Below are 21,408 nucleotides of genomic sequence, written 5' to 3' on the forward strand. Positions count from 1 at the left end.
AGGGGGCCCCATGGAGGTCTTGGGGGTGGTTTAGGGGTCCCAGAGGGGTTTGGGGGGGGGGCATTGGGGTTTGGGGGGGGGGCCCCATAGGGGGTTATGAGGGTCACATAGGGCTTTTGGGAGAGTCCCTGTGGGGTTTTAGGGGGTCCCATGGGGGTTTTGGGGTCCCCATAGGGATTTTTGGGGTCCCCATAGGGGTTCTGGGGGCCCCATGGGGATTTTGGGGGTTTCCATGGGGGTTTTGGGGGTTCCCATGGGGGTTTGGGGGGCCATAGGGTTTTGGGGCAGGGGTCCATGGGGATTTGGGGGTCCCCATAGGGCTTTTGGGGGTCCCATGGGGGTTTTGGGGGCCCCATGGGGGTTTGGGGGCACCCATAGGGTTTTGGGGGGGATCCCATGGGAGTTTTGGGGGTCCCATGGGGGTTTCGGGGCCCATAGGGGTTTTGGGGGGGCCATAGGGGTTTTGGGGGGCCCATAGGGGTTTTGGGGGGTCCCATAGAGCAGAGGGGAAGGGGTCGGGGACCCCATGGGGTTTTGGGGGGGGGGGTTGTGGGGTCCCAAGGAGTATGGGGGGGGTTATGGGATACGGGGGTTTGGGGGGCCCTATGGGGTACGGGGGGGGCTGTGGGGCCCCATGGTTTTTTGGGGGGGGCTGTGGGGCCCCATGGGCTTTTGGGGTGTTTTTGGGGCCCCGTGACCGTGCCCTGGGGATGTGGTTTTGGGGTTTTTTTTTGGGGGGGGGGGGGGGGGAAGCAGCCGCTCCCTTCCGGCCGGGCCCAGCTTCTGCATTTGGGGTCCGGCAGCGCGGCAGCGCCATGGGGGGCCCGGCCCCCTCCTCGCCATCGCCACCGGTGGGGTCATGGGGGGGGGGGGGGACACTGGGGGGGGGGACATTTTTTGGGGGGGACACCGTGACCCCATCTCTCCGTCTCCTGCAGGGTGCTGGGTGCTGGTGCTGTGCGGGGCCCCGAGCTGTGAGTATTTTTTGGGGGGGGGCCGGGGGGTGGTGGTTATGGGGGGGGGTCCCCATGTCCCCCCCGTCCCCGTGTCCCCGTCCCCTGGGGTCCCCACGTGCCCACGTCCCCAGCCCTGGAGATTTGGGGTCCCCGCGGCCCCGGTTCCCCGAGCCCAGGGTTTTGGGGTGCCCGTGTCCTGGTCCCTGGGGCTTTGGGGTCCCCAAGTCCCAAGCCGTAGAGCTTTGGGGTCCCCACCCTGGAGCCCTGGGGTCCCCACACCCCTATCCCTATGTCTTTGGGGTCCCCACACCCCTATCCCCGTGGCTCTGGGGTCCCCATATCCCAATCCCTGGGGTTTTGGGGTCCCCAAGTCCCAGTCCCTTGAGCTTTGGGGTCCCCAAATCCCAATCCCAGAGCTTTGGGGTCCCCACATGCTCATCCCCAAGGTTCCCCCCATCCCTATCCCAGTGTCCCTGGGGTCCCCAAGTCCCAATCCCTGGAGCCTTGGGGTCCCCAAGTCCCAATCCCTGGAGCCTTGGGGTCCCCAAATCCCAATCCCTGGAGCTTTGGGGTCCCCAAATCCCAATCCCAGAGCTTTGGGGTCCCCACATGCTCATCCCCAAGGTTCCCCCCATCCCTATCCCAGTGTCCCTGGGGTCCCCAAGTCCCAATCCCTGGAGCCTTGGGGTCCCCAAGTCCCAATCCCTGGAGCCTTGGGGTCCCCAAGTCCCAATCCCTGGAGCTTTGGGGTCCCCAAATCCCAATCCCAGAGCTTTGGGGTCCCCACATGCTCATCCCCAAGGTTCCCCCCGTCCCTATCCCAGTGTCCCTGGGGTCCCCAAGTCCCAATCCCTGGAGCCTTGGGGTCCCCAAATCCCAACCCCAGAGCTTTGGGGTCCCCAAATCCCAATCCCTGGAGCCTTGGGGTCCCCAAATCCCAATCCCGGAGCTTTGGGGTCCCCAAATCCCAATCCCTGGAGTTTTGGGGTCCCCAGATCCCAATCCCTTGAGCTTTGGGGTCCCCAAATCCCAATCCCAGAGCTTTGGGGTCCGTAAGTCCCAATCCCTGGAGCTTTGGGGTCCCCACATCCTCATTCCCAAGGTTCCCCACGTCCCTATCCCAATGTCCCTGGGGTCCCCAAGTCCCAATCCCTAGAGCTTTGGGGTCCCCTTGTCCTGATCCCCATGGCTCTGGGGTCCCCAAATCCCAATCTCTGGGGTTTTGAGGTCCCCAAATCCCAATCCCAGAGCTTTGGGGACCCCAAATCCCAATCCCTGGAGCCTTGGGCTCCCTAAGTCCCAATCCCTGGAGCTTTGGGGTCCCCTTGTCCTGATCCCCATGGCTCTGGGGTCCCTGAATCCCAATCCCTTGAGTTTTAGGGTCCCCAAATCCCAATCCCTGGAGCTTTGGGGTCCCCATATCCCAATCCCTTGACCTTTGGGGTCCCCAAGTCCCAATCCCTGGAGCTTTGGGGTCCCCTTGTCCTGATCCCCATGGCTCTGGGGTCCCCGAATCCCAATCCCTGGAGCTTTAGGGTCCCCCAGTGCCAATCCCTTGAGCTTTAGGGTCCCCATATCTCAATCCCTTGACCTTTAGGGTCCCCATATCCCAATCCCTTGACCTTTAGGGTCCCCAAATCCCAATCCCTTGACCTTTAGGGTCCCCATATCCCAATCCCTTGACCTTTAGGGTCCCCCAGTGCCAATCCCTTGAGCTTTAGGGTCCCCATATCCCAATCCCTTGACCTTTAGGGTCCCCAAGTGCCAATCCCTTGAGCTTTAGGGTCCCCAAATCCCAATCCCTGGAGCTTTGGGGACCCCAAGTCCCAATCCCTGGACCTCCGCGGCCTCGGAACTCCCCGCGTCCCCCCGTCCGCAGCCCCGCAGCGCCCCGTGCTGCGCGCCCTCGGGGACGTCTGGGTCCCAGTGGACTCCAAGCTGCGGCTCAGCTGCTTGCGCCCCGGCTGCTGCTTCTTCGAGCTGCTCCGCGCCGGCAGCGCCGCGCCGCTGGCCAACGTCACGGCCAAAAAAGGGGAAGCCGTCGACAGCGTGCCCGCCGGGGCCACCAGCGGCCTCGCCAACTTCACCTGCCGCTGCTACGAGAGCGGCGCTGGGTGCACTGGGGGCACTGGGAGCGCTGGGAGCAACGGGACCACCAGCGATGTGCTGACCGTGGTGGTGTTTGGTGAGGGGGGGGCTGGGGGGAGTGGGGGGAGTGGGGGGAAGTGGGGGGAGTGGGGGAACTGGGGGGGAGTGGGGTGAACTGGGGGGAAGTGGGAAGTGGGGGGACTGGGGGGACTGGGGGGAGTGGGGGGAGTGGGGGGAAGTGGGGGGAACTGGGGGGAGTGGGGGGAGTGGGAGGAAGTGGGGGGAACTGGGGGGAAGTGGGAAGTGGGGGGAGTGGGGGGAGTGGGGGGAACTGGGGGAACTGGGGGGAGTGGGGGGAAGTGGGAAGTGGGGGAGTGGGGGAAGTGGGGGGACTGGGGAGAAGTGGGGGGACTGGGGGCAGTGGGGGGAAGTGGGGGGAACTGGAGGGAGTGGGGGGAGTGGGAGGAAGTGGGGGAACTGGGGGGACTGGGGGGAAGTGGGAAGTGGGGGGAGTGAGGGGGAGTGGGGGGAACCGGGGGGAAGTGGGGGGACTGGGGGGAGTGGGGGGAAGTGGGAAGAGTGGGGGGGACTGGGGGAACTGGGGGGAGTGGGGGGACTGGGGGGAAGTGGGGGGAACTGGAGGGAGTGGGGGGAGTGGGAGGAAGTGGGGGAACTGGGGGGACTGGGGGGAAGTGGGAAGTGGGGGGAGTGGGGGGACTGGGGGAACTGGGGGGGAGTGGGGGAAGTGGGGGGAGTGGGGGGGACTGGAGGGAGTGGGAGGAAGTGGGGGAACTGGGGGGACTGGGGGGAAGTGAGGGGAGTGGGGGGACTGGGGGGAGTGGGGGGGGGGAAGTGGGAAGTGGGGGAGTGGGGGGGACTGGGGGAACTGGGGGGAGTGGGGGGACTGGGGGGGAGTGGGGGGAAGTGGGAAGAGTGGGGGGACTGGGGGAACTGGGGGGAGTGGGGGGACTGGGGGGGAGTGGGGGGAAGTGGGAAGAGTGGGGGGGACTGGGGGGAGCTGGGGGGGGGAGTGTGGGGGCTGGGGGGAGTGGGAGGAAGTGGGGGGAGTGGGGGAAATGGGGGGACTGGGGGGGCTGGGGGAGCTCGGGGGACTGGAAGGAACTGGGGGGAAGTGGGGGGAGTGACCCCATTCCCCCCCAGACCACAATCTGGAGCCGCCGACGCTCTCCCTGCCGCCGCCGCAGCCGGTGCCGGTGCCGCGGGGGGCCACGTTCGGGTGCTCTGCGAGGGGCCCCCCAACGCCACCAGGCTCTGGCTCTACCGGGGGGGCCCGGGGGTCGTGGTGGAGCAGGCGGCGGCGGCGGCGGGGGGGGCAGCGCCAATTTCACCCTGGCCCCCCCGAGGAGAGAGCCTACGTCTGCAGCTACGAGGTCGGCGGGGGGGGGGGGCTGTCGCAGCCGAGCCCCCCTGCTTGTGCTGGTGGAAGGTGAGGGAGCCCCCCCCCCCAAAAAAAAAAAATGGGGGGGGGGGGGGGGCTGTGAAATGGGGGGGGGGGGAGCCAGAAAGAGGGGGCTCTAAATGGTGGGGGTCCTAAATTGGGGGGGGGGGAGTAAATGGGGGGGGGATCCTAAATGGTGGGGGCCATAAATGGGGGGGGTCCCTAAATGGGGAGGGGTCCTAAATGCGGGGGGTGATCCTAAATGGGGGGGGCCATAAATGGGGGGTCCCTAAATGGGGAGGGGTCCTAAATGCGGGGGGGATCCTAAATGGGGGGTCCCTAAATGGGGCCGGGGGAATCCTAAATGGTGTGGAGGGGTGTCCCTAAATGGGGGGGGGGGGATTGGGAGGAGGAGGGGGAGAAATGGGAAGGGGGGGCCCCAAAATGAAGCAATTTTTTTTTGGGGGGGGGGGTCCTAAAAACAAGGGATTGGGGGGGCAGCAAAGGGAGGTCCCAAATTTGGGGCTGGGGGGGTATTTAGGACTGGGGGGCTCTCCCCAGAGAGGGGGGGCATGCAGGACCCCCCCCACCACGACACCCCCCCCGTGCCCCCCCTCCCAGAGGACCACTGGATCCACCCCAACTTCACCAGCTGGCCGGGCTGCGAACACTGGAGAGCGACCCCCCCTCCCCAAAAATTAATCCCCCCTCAAAATCCGTGCCCCCCTCCCCCAAATCCCCCCAAATCCCCCCTCCCTTAAATCCGCCCCCCAAATCCCCCCTCCCCTAAATCCCCCCAAATCCCCTCCCTAAATCCCCCCCCCCAAAGCCCCCCAACCCCCCCCTCCCCAAAATCCCCCCTCCCCAAATCCCCCTCCCCCAAATCCCCCCCTCCCCAAAATCCCCCCCCTCCCCAAATCCCCCCCCCCCTTTAATAAATCAGACCCCAAAGAATTGGAAAAATCGTTTAATTACCAGAGGAGGGGGGGTGGGGGTGGACGGGGTGGGGGGGGAGAGGGGCAGCCCCCCCCCAGCCCCGTTTGACACAGTGGGGGGGGGGGGGATTTTTTTTTATTTTTTTTTGTGGGGGGGGCCCCCCTTTTCACCAACAGAGAGGAAGAGACCGACGCGAGCGCTACGACATTATAGAAACCAGCACTGAATTTTTTTTTTTTTGGGGGGGGGGGGCAACAGGTAGAGAAAAAAAAAAAAAAGGAGGGGGGGGCCTCCAGGGTGTGGGGGGGCCCTCCAGGGTGGGGGGGCCCTCCGGGATCCTCCGGGATGGGGGGGCAAGAACCGAGCGGGGAAAACTGAAACCACCGACGAAAAAAAACTCGAATAAAAATAAAAATAACCCCCAAAAAAGGGCCCTGCCCCCCCCCTTTTTTTTGGCCCCCCCACCCCCCCTTTTTTTTTTTTCGGCCCCCCCCCGCGGCGGGGGGCTACCAGAAGTCGCGGCGGTGGTAGGAGTCGGGGTCGCAGTACTTGGTGACCACCACCCTGTTGGCGAACTTGCGGCCGGTCAGGCCCTGCATCGCCTTCTGGCAGTCGAACACCGAGGTGAACTCCACGAAAATCTGGGGGGGGACAAATTTTGGGGGGGGGACAAATTTGGGGGGGGCGTCCCCACGTCCCCAACTTGTCCCCATGTCCCCATGTCCCCATGTCCCCAACAAGTGGCCCCACGTCCCCACACACATCCCCACGTCCCCATATCCGCGTGTCCCCATGTCCCCAGACGTGTCCCCACATCCCCACATGTCCCCACACGTGTCCCCATGTCCCCAGACGTGTCCCCACATCCCCACATGTCCCCACACGTGTCCCCATGTCCCCACTTCCCCAGACGTGTCCTCACGTCCCCACATCCGTGTGTCCCCACATGTCCCCCCGTCCCCATACTTGTCCCACCATCCCCATATCCGTGTGTCCCCACATCCCCACACGTGTCCCCACGTGTCCCCACATCCTCATATCCGTGTCCCCGTGTCCCCACATCCATGTGTCCCCATGTCCCTAGATGTGTCCCTGTGTCCCCATATCTGTGTGTCCCCGTGTCCCCACATCCCCATACGTGTCCCCACGTCCCCACGTGTCCCCATGTCCCCATATCCATGTGTCCCCGTGTCCCCACATCCCCATATCCGTGTCCCCACGTGTCCCCGTGTCCCCATATCCGTGTGTCCCCATGTCCCCATGTGTCCCCATGTCCCCACATCCATGTGTCCCCGTGTCCCCACGTCCCTAGATGTGTCCCCGTGTCCCCATATCCGTGTGTCCCCATGTCCCCATGTGTCCCCACATGCCCCCCATCCCCATATCCATGTGTCCCCGTGTCCCCACACCCCCATATCTGCGTGTCCCCATGTCCCCACATCCCCACACGTGTCCCCACATCCCCACATCCGTGTGTCCCCATGTCCCACATCCCCATACATGCCCCCACCTCCCCACGTGTCCCCATGTCCCCATATCCCTGCGTCCCCACATCCCCACACAAGCCCCCATGTCCCCACGTCCCCGTATCCATGTGTCCCTGTGTCCCTACGTCCCCACACCCCCGTATCTGTGTCCCCATGTCCCCACATCCCCATACGTGTCCCCACGTCCCCATATCCATGTCCCCATGTCCCCACATGTCCCCACATCCCCGTATCCGTGTGTCCCCACATCCCCACACGTGTCCCCACGTCCCCATATCCATGTCCCCATGTCCCCACATGTCCCCACATCCCCGTATCCATATGTCCCCACATCCCAACGTCCCCCCGTGTCCCCACACATGCCCCCACGTCCCCATATCCATGTGTCCCCATGTCCCCACACGTGTCGCCATGTCCCCACATCCCCACACGTGTCCCCACGTCCCCATATCCATGTCCCCACGTGTCCCCACGTCCCCGTATCCATATGTCCCCACATCCCCACGTCCCCCCATGTCCCCACACGTGTCCCCACGTCTCCATATCCATGTCCCCATGTCCCCACGTCCCCGTATCCATGTCCCCACATCCCCACACGTGTCCCCACGTCCCCATATCCATGTCCCCATGTCCCCACGTCCCCGTATCCATGTCCCCACATCCCCACATCCCCCCATGTCCCCACACATGCCCCCACGTCCCCATATCTGTGTGTCCCCATGTCCCCACATGTCCCCATGTCCCCACATCCCCATATCTGTACGTCCCCACATCCCCCCACGTCCCCATATCCGTGTGTCCCCATGTCCCCACACGTGTCCCCACGTCCCCATATCCATATGTCCCCACATCCCCACATCCCCCCGTGTCCCCACACATGCCCCCAGGTCCCCATATCTGTGTGTCCCCGTGTCCCCACGTCTCCACGTGTCCCCATGTCCCCACACCCCCATATCTGTATGTCCCCATATCCCCACATCCCCCCACGTCCCCATATCCCTGTGTCCCCACGTCCCCACACGTGTCCCCATGTCCCCACATCCCCACACGTGTCCCCACGTCCCCATATCCATGTCCCCATGTCCCCACACGTGTCCCCATGTCCCCACATCTCCACATGTGTCCCCATGTCCCCACACCCCCATATCTGTATGTCCCCACATGTCCCCATGTCCCCACGTCCCCATATCCGTGTGTCCCCACGTCCCCACATCCCCACACGTGTCCCCACGTCCCCATATCCCCACACGTGTCCCCACGTCCCCATATCCATGTCCCCATGTCCCCACGTGTCCCCACGTCCCCGTATCCATATGTCCCCACATCCCCACGTCCCCCCATGTCCCCACACGTGTCCCCACGTCTCCATATCCATGTCCCCATGTCCCCACACGTGTCCCCATGTCCCCACATCCCCACACGTGTCCCCACGTCCCCACATCCATGTCCCCATGTCCCCACGTCCCCGTATCCATATGTCCCCACATCCCCACGTCCCCCCGTCTCCCCACACATGCCCCCACGTCTCCATATCTGTATCCCCGCGTCCCCGCGTCCCCCCCCCCCCCAGGAGTCCCCGGGCCCCGTACCTTCCCGCAGCCGGGCACCTCGACGCCATCGACGGGCCGGGGGATCTCGATGGACTTGACGACGCCGTACTTGCTGCACTCGTCGCGCACGTCCTCCACGATCTCCTCGTACTCCTCGTCGTCCAGCAGCTCCTCGGGCAGCACCATGTTCATCAGGCACAGCACCTCCGTCGGGTGGCCGCCCATCTGCACCTGCGAGCTCATCAGCCCGGGCACCTGCAGCGTCACCGGGGTCTGGTTTATCGTGCTCTGGGGAGGGGGCGACAGCGGGGTTAGGGGCGGGGGGGGGCACGCCCCTCCCCGCCTTCCCCGGGGTCCCCGAGTCCCCAAGTCCCCAGGTCCGCGTCCTGTTCGGTTTCGGTTCGGGGTTGGGGAGGGGACGCGCATACAGGGAGTCCGAGGAGGTCAGGATAAAAGTGCCCCCCCCCCCCCAAAATAAAGGCGTACAGATGCCCGGTGACCCCCCCAAAAAAAGGATCAGGTTGCCTGGGGTGTCCCCAAGTCCCCAGGTCCGCGTCCTGTTCGGTTTCGGTTCGGGGTTGGGGAGGAGATGTGCATATGGGGAGCCTGAGGAGGGGGTGGTTGGGGGCTGGATAAAAGGGAAGGGCCCCCCCCCAAAAAAAAGGGGTACAGATGTCCAGTGACCCCCCCCAAAAAAGGATAGGGTTGCCTGGGGTGTCCCCAAGTCCCCAAGTCCCCATCCTGTTTGGTTTCGGTTCGGGGTTGGGGAGTGGATGCGCGTACAGGGAGTCTGAGGGGGGAGGAGGGGGGTGGTTGGGGGGCTGGATGAAAGGGAAGGGCCCCCCCACAAAAAAAAAAGGGGTACAGATGTCCAGTGACCCCCCCCAAAAAAAAAAAAAAGGGTTGCCTGGGGTGTCCCCAAGTCCCCAGGTCCCCGTCCTGTTCGGTTTCGGTTCGGGGTTGGGGAAGGGACGCGCGTATGGGGAGCCTGAGAAGGTCTGGATAAAGTGCCCCCCCCCCCCAAAAAAAAAAAGGGGTACAGATGCCCGGTGACCTCCCCCAAAAAAGAGACACAGATGCCTGGGGTGTCCCCAAGTCCCTGTCCTATTCGGTTTCATTTTGGGGGGGGGGACGGACGACAGACATGGGGTTGGGGAGGGTTTGGGGGGCTCCGAGGAGGGAGGGCAGGGTGGTTGGGGGTCTGGATAAAAGTGCCCCCCCCCCCCCCTAAAAAAAAAAAAAAAAGGGACAGGGATGCTCGGTGACCCCCCCCGAAAAAGGGACAGGGATGCCTGGGGTGTCCCCAAGTCCCCATCCTATTCAATTTCATTTTGGGGGGGGGGGGCAACGGACACGGGGTTGGGGAGGGTTTGGGGGGCTCCGAGGAGGGAGGGAGGGGGTGGTTGGGGGTCTGGATAAAAGGAAGGGCCCCCCCCACAAAAAAAAAAGGGGTACAGATGCCCGGTGACCCCCCTTAAAAAGGGACAGGGATGCCTAGTGACCCCCCCCCCCCCAAAAAAGGCACCCAAATATCTCGTGTGTCCCCCCCCCCCCAAAAAAAGGGACCCAAATATCCAAAGTCCCCCCCCCAAAAAAGAGATCCCAAATGTACGCAGTTGTGTCGTCCCCCCCCCCAAAAAAATAAACCCAAATGTCACCCTATAATAATACTTACGTTTGTGGTGTGCCCCCCCCCCCCAAAAAAAACAGGGCCCCAAAAGTCTGGTGTCCCCCCCCCCCCGCAAAAAAAAGGGACCCAAATGTCCGGTGTCCCCCCCCCCCCCCCCCAAAAAAGGGCCCCTAAAGTTTGGTGCCCCCCCCCCAAAAGGGACCCGAATGTCCAGCATGTCCCCCCCTCAATAAACGGACCCAAAATTCCAGTGCCCCCCCCCTTAAAAAAAAAAGGGGGCTCCGACGCCTGGTGCCCCCTCAAAAACGCGTGCGGACGTCCCGTGTGCCCCCGCCTGAAAAAAAAGAGGGCCTGGTGCCCCCCTCAAAAAAAAAAAAATGGGGTCTGGTGCCCCCCCCTAAAAAAAAAAAAAGGGCTTGGTGGCCCCCCTTTCAAAAAAAAATGACCCAAAAACGGGACTTTTCCGTGCCCCCCCCCCCAAAAGAAACACAAACGGCACCCGCGTCCCACAAAGCGACAGGTCTGGGGTCCCTCGTTTTTATCCGGGGGGGCAAAATGAATTTCTGGCCCCCCCCCCGTGCTGAGGGCCCCCCCCCCAAGGCCGAGGGGCCCCCCTCGGTGTCCCCCCCGCGGTGCCACTCACCAGGGTGGCGTTCTTGGCGCCGACGCTCGCCCGCTGCACCAGCAGCTTCTTGTCCCCCAGCTGCATCCCGTTGAGCCCCGCGATGGCCTGGGGGGGGGGGGGCAAAAAATCGTTAGGGGGGGGGGTCACCGTCACCGGGGGGGGGTCATCACCGGGGGGGGGTCACCGCCACGGGGGGGTCACCCTTTTTGGGGGGGGCCACAAACGCACCCCGAAATCGTGTTAAGGCCCCTAAAACCGGTGCTCGTTTTGGGGTTTTAAACTGGGGGGGGGGGGTTAGGGCTCCCCCCCCCCAAGGGGTGAATTTAAGGGGGGGCGCAGAGGGTTTGTGCCCCCCCCCCCAAAAAAAATGTAAAAAGGGGGTTGGGGGGGGGTATGGGGTTTGGTTTTGGGGGGAAAAGGGGAAATTTGGGTGAAATGGGGGGGGGGGGGAACGGGGGTTTTGGGGTAATCGGGGGGGGGGGTTGGGGTTTTGTGGGGGGGATTGGGGTCCTGGGGGTGTCTGGGACCCCCCGGGGGGGTTTTGGGGTCCTGGGGGGGGGGTTTTGGGGTCTGGGGGGGGGGGTCAGGGACCCCGCGGGGGGGGGGTTGGGGGGGGGGGAATAGGGGATTGTTTTGGGGGAAAAAAGGAAAATTTGGGAGATTTGGGGGAAAATCTGGGGAGTGGGGGGGAGCTGGGGGGGTTTTGGGGTCCCGGGGAGGGGGGTTGGGGTCCTGGGGGGGGTCAGGGACCCGGGGGTGGTTTTGGGGTCGGGGGGGGCGTTTTGGGGTCCTGGGGGGAAATAGGGGCTTGTTTTGGGGGAAAAAAAGGCAAAATTCGGGAGATTTGGGGGAAATCCTGTGGGGGCAGAGGGATTCCCTGGGGGTTTTGGGGTCCCAGGGGGTTTTGGGGTCCCGGGGGTTTCAGGGACCCCGGGGGGGATTTTGGGGTCTGGGGGGCCGTTTTGGGGTCCGGGGGGGAGCGGGGTCCCGGGGGCTGTTTTGGGGTCCCGGGGGGGGCTGTTTTGGGGGAACAGGGGCTTGTTTTGGGGGAAAAAAAGGCAAAGTTTGGGACATTTGGGGGAAATCCTGTGGAGTGGGGGGGTTCCCTGGGGGTTTTGGGGTCCTAGGGGGGGGTTTTGGGGTCCCGAGGGGGTTTTGGGGGTCCCGGGGGTATTTTGGGGGGAACAGGGGCTTGTTTTGGGGGAAAAAAAGGCAAAGTTTGGGACATTTGGGGGAAATCCTGTGGAGTGGGGGGTTTCCCTTGGGGGTTTTGGGGTCCCGGGGGGTTTTGGGGTCCCGGGGGGTTTCAGGGACCCCGGGGGGGGGGTTGCGGTCGGGGGGGGGCTGTTTTGGGGTCAGGGGTTTATTTTGGGGGGAATAGGGGCTTGTTTGGGGGGGAAAAAAAGGCAAAGTTTGGGACATTTGGGGGAAATCCTGTGGAGTGGGGGTTTCCCTGGGGGTTTTGGGGTCCTAGGGGGGTTTTGGGGTCCCGAGGGGGTTTTGGGGGTCCCGAGGGGGGTTTGGGGTCAGGGGGTATTTTGGGGGGAATAGGGGCTTGTTTTGGGGGAAAAAAGGCAAAGTTTTGGGAGATTTGGGGGAAATCCCGTGGAGTGGGGGGGTTCCCTGAGGGTTTTGGGGTCCTGGGGTGGGGTTTGGGGTCCTGGGGTGGGTTTGGGGTCCCGGGGGGGGTTTCAGGGACCCTGGGGGGGATTTTGGGGTCGGGGGGCTGTTTTAGGGTCTCGGGGGGGGGGGGGTTACCTGGTCGGTGACGTTGATGTCGACGTACTCGCAGAAGGCGTAGCCCTTGGAGAGCCCGGTGGCGCTGTCCTTCACCAGGTTGAAGGCTTTGAGGGGCCCGAAGGAGGTCAGCAGCTCCTTTACCTGGGGGGGGGCACGCCGGGGGGGGGGGGTCGGCGACAGCACCGCGACCCCCCGGGCCCAAACCCCCCCGGGGTTAAAATCCCCCCCCGGGGGTTAAACCCCACCCTCGGTTCCCAATTCCCCATAGGGAACCGGGAACCCAAGCGGGGGCTCGCCCTCCCGGTTCCTTTGCTGCTGGGGGGGGGGCTCTGGAGGTGCCCCCCCCCGGTTTTTTTGGTGCTGGGGGGGTCGCCGAGCGCTGTGTGTGTCCCCCCCTCACCTGGTCGTCGTTCAGGTAGTTGGGGAGGCCCCCGATGAAGAGCTTGTGAGCGGAGTCGGGCACCACCGTGGAGACGACGCCTGGGGGGGCAATGAGTTTTAGGGGGGGGCAATGAGTTTGGGGGGGCAATGAGATTCGGGGGGCAATGAGTTTTGGGGGGGGGAAGCAGGAGCTGGTCCCCCCCACACACACCTCCCGGCCCCAAACCCCCCGAAATTTACCCCAAGATGGCGGAGGATTCACACTAAAAAGGGGGAGTGTTCACCCCAAAATGGAGGGGGTCACCCTAAAATGGGGGAACCACCCCAAAACGGGGAATTGACCCCAAAATGGGGGAATCCACCTAAAATGGGGGGTTCATCCCAAAATGAGGGGTTCACCCTAAAATGGGGGGGTTCACCCTAAAATGGGGGGTTCACCCCAAAATGGGGGGGTTCACCCCAAAATGGGGGGGGGGGGTTCACCCCAAAATGGGGGGGGGTTCACCCTAAAATCAGGGGGGTTCACCCCAAAATGGGGGGAACCACCCCAAAACGGGGGAATTGACCCCAAAACGGGGGGAATCCACCCTAAAATGGGGGGGATTCACCCCAAAATGGGGAGGTTCACCCCAAAACGGGGGAGGTTCACCCCAAAATCGGGGGAGGTTCACCCCAAAACGGGCCTTTGGGGGGATTTTGAGGGCCGTTTTGGGGCCCTTTTGATTTTGGGGGTGTTCTGGGGGATTTTGGGGGCGTTCTGGGGGGATTTTGGGGGCGTTCTGGGGGATTTTGGGGGCGTTCGGGGGGATTTTGGGGGCGTTCGGGGGGGATTTTGGGGGATTTTGATTTTGGGGGGTGTTCTGGGGGATTTTGGGGGCATTTGGGGGGCGTTCTGGGGGATTTCAGGGGTGTTCTGGGGGTGTTCTGAGGGATTTGGGGGGCGTTTGGGGGCGTTCTGGGTGGATTTTGGGGTGTTTTGGGGCCCTTTTGATTTTGGGGGCGTTCTGGGGGATTTTGGGGATCCTTTAGATTTTGGGGGTGTTTTAGGACCCTTTTGATCTTGGGGGTGTTCTGGGGCCTTTTGGGGGGATTTTGAGGGGATTTTGGGGGCCGCTTTGGGGCCTTTTTGGGACCCTTTTAATTTCGGGGGTGTTTTGTGGGATTTTGAGGGCCCTTCCGAGGGATTTTGGGGGCCGTTCTGGGGCCTTTTTGATTTTGGGGGCGTTTTCGTGGGATTTTGGGGGGCCTTCCGAGGGATTTTGGGGGCTGTTCTGGGTGGATTTTGATTTCTGGGGCGTTTTGTGGGATTTTGGGGGGCCTTCCGAGGGATTTTGGGGCCCTTCCGAGGGATTCTGGGGGGATTTTGATTTCGGGGGCGTTTTGTGGGATTTTGGGGGGCCTCCTGGGGGATTTGTTTGGGGGCCTTCTGGGGGATTTTTTGGGGGGGCCTTCCGAGGGATTTTGGGGGCCGTTCTGGGACCCTTTTGATTTTGGGGGCATTTCGTGGGATTTTGGGGCCTTTCCGAGGGATTTTGGGGGCTGTTCTGGGGAGATTTTGATTTCGGGGCGTTTCGTTTGATTTTGGGGGTCCTCCTGAGCGATTTTGGGGCCCTTCCGAGGGATTTTGATTTCGGGGGCGTTTTGTGGGATTTTGGGGGCCTCCTGAGGGATTTTTTTGGGGGGCCTTCCGAGGGATTTTGGGGGCGTTCTGGGGGGATTTTGATTTTGGGGGCGTTTCGTGGGATTTTGGGGGCCTTCTGAGGGATTTTGGGGGCTGTTCTGGGGGGATTTTGGGGGCGTTCTGGGGGGATTTTGATTTCGGGGGCGTTTCGTGGGATTTTGGGGGGCCTCCTGGGGGATTTTTTTGGGGGCCTTCTGGGGGATTTTTTGGGGGGGGCCTCCCGAGGGATTTTTTGGAGGGGGCCTCCTGAGGGATTTTTCGGGGGGGGGGGGGGGGGGCTCCTGAGGGATTTCGGGGCCCTTCCGAGGGATTCTGGGGCCGTTCTGGGGCCCTTTTGATTTTGGGGGCGTTTCGCGGTATTCTGGGGGGCCTCCTGATGGATTTTTTTTTTTTTGGGGGGGTGGGTTTTGGGGCCCCCGTCCCCCCTCACCCGGCACGTAGACCGAGGGGTTCTCGGACATGCCGGGCAGCGGCTGGTAGTCGTGGGGGCGGCGGATCTTCAGCGACTGCCCCTGGAAGATGATCCCGTCGAAGGCCATGGCCTGCGTGGTCTCGTCCACGGAACGGAACTGCAAAACGGGGGGGGGACACACGGGGGGGTGAGGAAGGGTCGTGGGACCCCCCCTGACCCCCCCAAAAAAAAAACCTACCTCCAGGAAGGCGAAGTTCTTATCCTGGTTGATCTGCACGGCCAGCACGGGGTTGCCGGGGGCTTGGGTGAGCCCCCCAGGCGCATCTGGGCGTTGAAGAAGTCCATCATGGCTTCCTAAAAATGGGGGGCACAAAAAATAAAGGGGGGGTCACGAAAAAATAAAAGGGGGGGCACAAAGCGGTGACAGCAAGCTGTGCCCACCGCCCCCCCCCACTGCAAGGCTGTAATGGTTTGAAGGGAAAGGGGAAGAGTGCTTGGATTTTGGGGGGGGGGGGGGGAGGGCGTGGGGATGGGGGGGGGGCACGGGGTCCTGGGGGGGGCACAGGGGGGAGGAGGAGGAGGTGGGAGGGGTGTGTCAGGTCCAGCTGGGGTGGGCGCAGGAGATCCAGAGGTTTTTTTGGGGGGGGGGGGGGGATTGAGGCCCCCCCCCCCCGTGGAGGGAAAATAGGAAAATGGGGAAAAAATGGGAGAAAAGCGGGGGGAGGGGGGGAGAGAAATGGGGGGAAAAAAGGAGGAAAAGGGGGGGGGGAAAAGGAGGAAAAGGGGGAGGTTTCTGGGGTCGAAGCGTCGGCACATCCAAGCTGCGGCTCCTCTGGGTGTCGCACGGAGCTGGGGGGTGGCTCAGGGCAACGACCCCCCCCCCAAACCCTTAAAGTCACAAAAAAGGGTATTTTCTTCTCCTAAAGTTTTAAAGGCACAAAAAAGGGGGTTTTCTGCCCCAAAACCGTACCCTCGGGGATACCGAAAGGGGATGTTGCCCAGGCAGAGGTGCCTCCGAGCATCGAATGGGGCTGGGAGGGGACGCAAAGGGAACGCCCCCCCTTAAAGCTTTCAAACCCTACAAAATAGCTGTTTTCCCTCCCCGTAAAGCTTTAAAATCCAAAAGCTTTAAAATCCCAAAAAGGGGTTTTTCTCCCCAAAAACCATACCTTGGTGCTACCAAAGGGAATGTTGCCTATGTAGAGGCTCCTCCGGGTGTTGTATGGGGCTGGGAGGGAGCGCAAGAGACCGCCCCCCTTAAAGCTTTAAAACTCTAAAAAAGGGCTGTTTTCCCACCCGTAAAGTTTTAAAATTGCAAAAAAGCTTTAAAATCCCAAAAAAGGCAGTTTTCTCCCCAAAACCGTACCTCAGTGATGCCAAAGGCGATGTTGCAAATGTAGAGGCTCCTCTGGGCATCGAACGGGGCTGAGAGGAGCCGCAAAAGGAACGCCCCCTTAAAACTTTAAAATCCTAAAAAAGGGCTGTTTTTCCCCCCAATAAAGCTTTAAAATCGTAAAAAAGGGGTTTTTCTCCCCAAAATGATACCTTGGTGACAGCAAAGACGACGTTGCAAACGTAGACGCTTCTCTCAACATCAAACAGGGCTGAGAGGAGCCGCAAAAGGAACGCCCCCCTTAAAGCTTTAAAACCCTAAAAAATGGCTATTTTCCTTCCCCGTAAAGCTTTAAAATCACAAAAAAGCTTTAAAATCCCAAAAAAGGGGTTTTCTCCCCAAAACGTTACCTCGGTGATGCCAAAGGGCATGTTGCCCAGGCAGAGGTGCCTCCGAGCATCGAATGGGGCTGGGAGGGGACGCAAAGGAACGTCCCCCTTAAAGCTTTAAAACCCTAAAAAATGGCTATTTTCCTTCCCCGTAAAGCTTTAAAAGTACAAAAAAAGCTTTAAAATCCCAAAAAAGGGGTTTTCTCCCCAAAACGTTACCTCAGTGATGCCGAAGGGGATGTTGCAAACGTAGAGGCGCCTCCGAACATCAGACGGGGCTGGGAGGGGACGCGAAAGGAACGCCCCCCCTTAAAGCTTTAAAACCCTAAAAAATGGCTGTTTTTCCCCCCGTAAAACTTTAAAATCCCAAAAAAGGGGTTTTCTCCCCAAAACCGTACCTTGGTGATGCCGAAGGGGATGTTGCCCACGTAGAGGCTCCTCCGGGTGTTGTATGGGGCTGGGAGGGAGCGCAAGGGAATGCTCCCCCTAAAGCTTTAAAACCCTAAGAAAGGGGCATTTTCTTCTCCTAAAGCTTTAAAATCCCAAAAAAAGGGGTTTTTCTCCCCAAAAACCGTACCTTGGTGATACCGAAGGCAATGTTGCAAATGTAGAGGCTTCTCTGGGCGTTGAACAGGCCTGAGAGAAGCCGCAAAAGGAACGCCCCCTTAAAGCTTTAAAACCCTAAAAAAGGGTTGTTTTCCTCCCCGAAAAGCTTTAAAATCCCAAAAAAGGGGTTTTCTCCCCAAAACGTTACCTCGGTGATGCCGAAGGGGATGTTGCCCACGTAGAGGCGCCGCGCCTGCCGCGTCATCTGGCTGCCCACCACCGGCACCGGCGTCGGCGTCACCGCCAGCCCGTCGGGGGTCATGGTGGGCAGCAGCGCCGTGGCCGGGATCTGCCCGGCGGCTGGGGGGGGGGCAACAAAAATGGGGGGGGGGAAGCGTTAATTATGGGGAGACCTCCCCTCTCGGTGCTGGGGGGGGCCCCGAAACCTGGAGACCCCCCCCCATTTTATTTTTTGGGGGGATGATGTTTCAGTAGTCAGGAGCCCCCCCGCCGGGGGCCCCCAAACCCAGAACCCCCCCCTTTTTTTTTTTTGGGGGGGGGGACACATTTCAGTACCTGGGAGCCCCCCCCAGGGGTCCCCCAAAACCTGGAGACCCCCTCTTTTTTTGGGGGGGGACACAACACGTTTCAGTACCTGGGAGCCCCCCTCGAGGTGTCCCCAAAACCTGGAACCCCCCCTTTTTTTTGGGGGGGGGACACATTTCAGTACCTGGGAGCCCCCCCAGGGGTGTCCCCAAAACCTGGAGACCCCCCCCTTTTTTTTTTTGGGGGGGGGGGGCGTTACCTTGCATGGCTTTGTACTGCATGGGGGTGATGTGCTCGAAGCCGGGGGGGGCACGTCCCAGTACTTGCGGATCTTCTTCTTCTTTTCATGGCGGGGGGAGCGGCTGGGGGGGGGGGGTGGAATAATTAAAATAAATCCAAACCCCCCCCCCGCCGCCCCCACCTCATTTAATAACCCCCCCAATTTAATACCCCCCGATTTAATAACAACCCCCAATATTTAATAAATTCTCCCCCATTTAATAACCCCCCTATTTAATGACCCTCCCAATCTAATGAATCCCCCAATATTTAATGCCCCCCAATTTAATGACCCCCCCAGTTTAATGAACACCCCCAGTTTAATGACCCCCCCAATTTATAAATCCCCCCAGTGAGCCCCCAACTTAATGAACCCCCCTCCTATTTAATAACGCCCCACCCATTTAATAGCCCCCCCAATTTAATACGCCTCTCCCCGAATTAATAATCGCCCCTCCCAATTTAACCCCCCGATTTAATAACCCCCCCCAACTTAATGACCCCCCTCCCCAATTTAATAAGCCCCCCTACTCAATAAGCCCCCCATACTCAATGAGGTCCCCCCACTTAATGAGCCCCCAATACTTAATGAGCCCCCCAACACTTAATAAGGCCCCCCATTTAATGAGCCCCTCCACACTTAATGAGGCCCCCCAATACTTAATGAGGCCCCCCAACACTTAATGAGGCCCCCCCACACTCAAGGAGCCCCCCCACTTAATGACTCCCCCACACTTAACGAGGCCCCCCCCCCACTTAACGAAGCCCCCCAATTTAATAACCCCCCCAAACTCACCTCAAAGGACCCGAAAGGCTCAGAGGCGACCTGCAAGGGGGGGGAGAACAAAACCCGCTGACCTCCCTATCACATTCCCCACTGGGGGGGGGCATTAAACCCTTGCCCCCCCAACCCCCCCCCCCCAAATTTTTTCCCGGGGGGGGGCCGTACCGGCGCCGCCGGCGGTCCCTGGAGACGCTGCGCTGGTCCCGGTTGCGGCGGTCGCGGCTGCGGCTGCGGCGCTTGCGGTCGCGGCTCCTCGAGCGGCTGTGGCTGCGCTTCCGGTGCCGGTTCTCCTTGTCCCGCTCTTGGGGGGGGGGGCCAAAATTAAAATTTTTTTTAATGGGGGGGTCACAAATTGATACCCCCCCCCCTCCCGTGTCCTGGATTCCCCCTGTCCCGGAGCCCCTCCGAGGACTACAACTCCCAGCATGCCCCGCGGGGGCCGCAGGGGAGGCTGGGAGGGGCCATGTGCACGCCCCCATCCATAACTTGCCCCCCCAAGTTGCCCCCATAAGTTGCCCCCCCTTAAGTTTGCCTCCCCAAAAGTTTGCCCCCCCCCAAGTTTGCCCCATAAGTTGCCCCCCCCCAAGTTTGCACCCCCCAAAGTTACCCCCAAATTTGCCCCCCCCCCCAATAAGTTTTGGGGTTTCTTTGGGGTTGGGGGGGGGAGTGGTTCTAATGGGGGCCCCCCCGATTCACGTGTGGGGGGGGTGGCACAGGGGCAGCCCCAGTACATGTGGTGCCCCCCCCATATGGGTGGGGGACCCTAAAATATGATGGGGGGAGCCCTTCCCAGGGCACCCATTGGGGAGGGGGGCAGAGGGCACCCCATAAGGGGGGGGCACCCCATGGGGGGGGGGGCAGCGGAAAGGGGGCTTTTAGGGGAGGGGGTGGCTGGCGGAGTTGGGGGGGGGCTTTTAGGGGAGGGGGCCTTTTAGGGGCAGGGGAGGGGGGGCTTTTGGGGCGGGGGGCACCTGATGCAGGGGGGGGCAGCCCGGTGGAGGGAGTGGGGGTGCACCTGATGGGGGGGGCTCTTGGGATGGGGGGGCGCTTTTGGGGGGGGGGAGGGACGGCCGGTGGAGTGGGGGGTCCTTTGTGGGGGGGGGGCCTTCTGGGGGCGAGACGGCCCAGTGGAGGGGGGGGGCTTTTGGGGGAGGGAGGGGAGCCCTGGGGGGGGGGGGGGGGGGCCTTTGGGGATGGGGGGGGGCCTGTGGAGGGGGTCCCGGGGTGGGCCCTTTTGGGGGAGGGGGGAACCCGGTGGAGACTGGGGGGTCAAAGTGCAGAGCCCCCCCCCCCCCCCAGACCCGGGGGCCGCTGCCCGGAGCCCCCCAAAACCGTGAGGGTGGGGGAGGGGCCGAGGCCTCGCGCCCCCCTCACGGGGCCCGGTGGGGGCGGGGCCCTGCGCGGCGCCGCTCGGCCTCCCCCCAGCCCGGGCCCCGCCCCCCGGCCCCGGTTACCCTGTTTGTTCTCGTTCAGCTGCCGCTCGAACTCGTCGAAGTCCGACATGGCGGCGCCGGCCCCGCGCCCCCCGCTTCCCGGTTCCCGGCTCCGACCCCGCGCAGGCCGCGGCGGCTCCGTCCCCCGCTCGGCAACGCTCGGCCACTTCCGGCCCCGCGCTCGGCAGCTTCCGGCCGCCGCTCGGGAGGCGCTCGGCTCTTTCCGGCTCCCTTCGGCTCTTTCCGGCACCGCTCGGCTCTCCTCACTCAACGCTCGGCTACTTCCGGCAGCGTTCGGCTATTTCCGTTAGCACTCGGCTCCGTGCTCGGCTATTTCCGGAAGCGCTCAGCTCGGCAATTTCCGGAAACGCTAGTCTCCGCGTTCGGCTCTTTCCGTCGCCACTCGGCTCGGCGCTCGGCTACTTCCGGAAGAGCTCGGCTCGGCGTTCGTCTCTTTCCCGGAAACACTCGGCTCTTTCCGTCACCGCTCGGCTCTCCCCGCTCCGCGCTCGCCTCCCGGCCCTCGGCTCTTTCCGTCACCACTCGGCAGCCTCCGGAGGGCGCTCCTCTCCCCGCTCCGCTTCCGGCCAGGCCTCGGTGGCTTCCGGCCGCTGCTCGGGCACCGGGGAGGGCCGGGAAGCGCCGCGCTCCACCGCCCCGGCCGGGCCCTGCCCCGCGGCTCCGCTCCCCCCGCGCTGAGCACCGCCAGTCCCGGCGCTCGCCGCTCGTTACCGCCCTGCCGCCGCCTAGGCCCCGCTTCCGCTTCCGCCGGAGCCACTTCCGGCCACCCTTCGGCAGTTTCCGCCGCCGCTCGGCTCCGCTTCGGCTACGGGGGGCGGAGCCTGACCAGGCCACGCCCACTCCGCGGGAGGGGGCGCTTCCAGCGGGAACCGGAAGTGTCCTCACGGCGCAGCGCCCTTTAGGGTCCCCCCGGCTCCCGTTCGCCCCTCTCCCCGTTCCCCCTCACGACCGTTCCGCTTTGCCCAAAATTGCCGTTTTTCTCCTTTATTTCGGTTCCTTTTTTTTTTTTTCCTTTTTTTTTCCTCCTTTTCCTTTTTTTTCTTTTTTTTTCTTTCGGGGGGGGCATGTGCAGCAGTGGGGGCGCTGTGTGTGGGGGGGTCCCACCCTGTTTTGGGGGGGGTTTCCACCTTTTTTGGGGGGGGGGTGGAGCTCGTTTTGGGGGGGGGGGGTCCCGGCCCTTTTTGGGGGGGGG

General features: G+C 62.5%; 1 protein-coding gene across 1 annotated transcript; it reads right to left on the reverse strand.

Annotated features, from left to right (window-relative positions):
- Window positions 1-5,876: 5,876 nt before the first annotated feature.
- LOC136788665 (splicing factor U2AF 65 kDa subunit-like) lies at window positions 5,877-20,967 on the reverse strand. Its single transcript, XM_066987304.1, is given in 13 exon segments — window positions 5,877-6,020; window positions 8,456-8,704; window positions 10,690-10,776; window positions 12,430-12,552; window positions 12,812-12,891; window positions 14,904-15,042; window positions 15,124-15,203; window positions 15,206-15,239; window positions 17,362-17,513; window positions 17,959-18,000; window positions 18,003-18,061; window positions 18,868-19,063; window positions 20,217-20,967. Coding segments are annotated over 13 exon segments (1,425 nt in total). The 5' UTR covers window positions 20,266-20,967; the 3' UTR covers window positions 5,877-5,885.
- Between the last annotated feature and the right edge of the window lie 441 nt (window positions 20,968-21,408).

This window comes from Anser cygnoides, chromosome W (genome assembly GCF_040182565.1).
Source record: "Anser cygnoides isolate HZ-2024a breed goose chromosome W, Taihu_goose_T2T_genome, whole genome shotgun sequence".
NCBI lineage: Eukaryota > Metazoa > Chordata > Aves > Anseriformes > Anatidae > Anser > Anser cygnoides.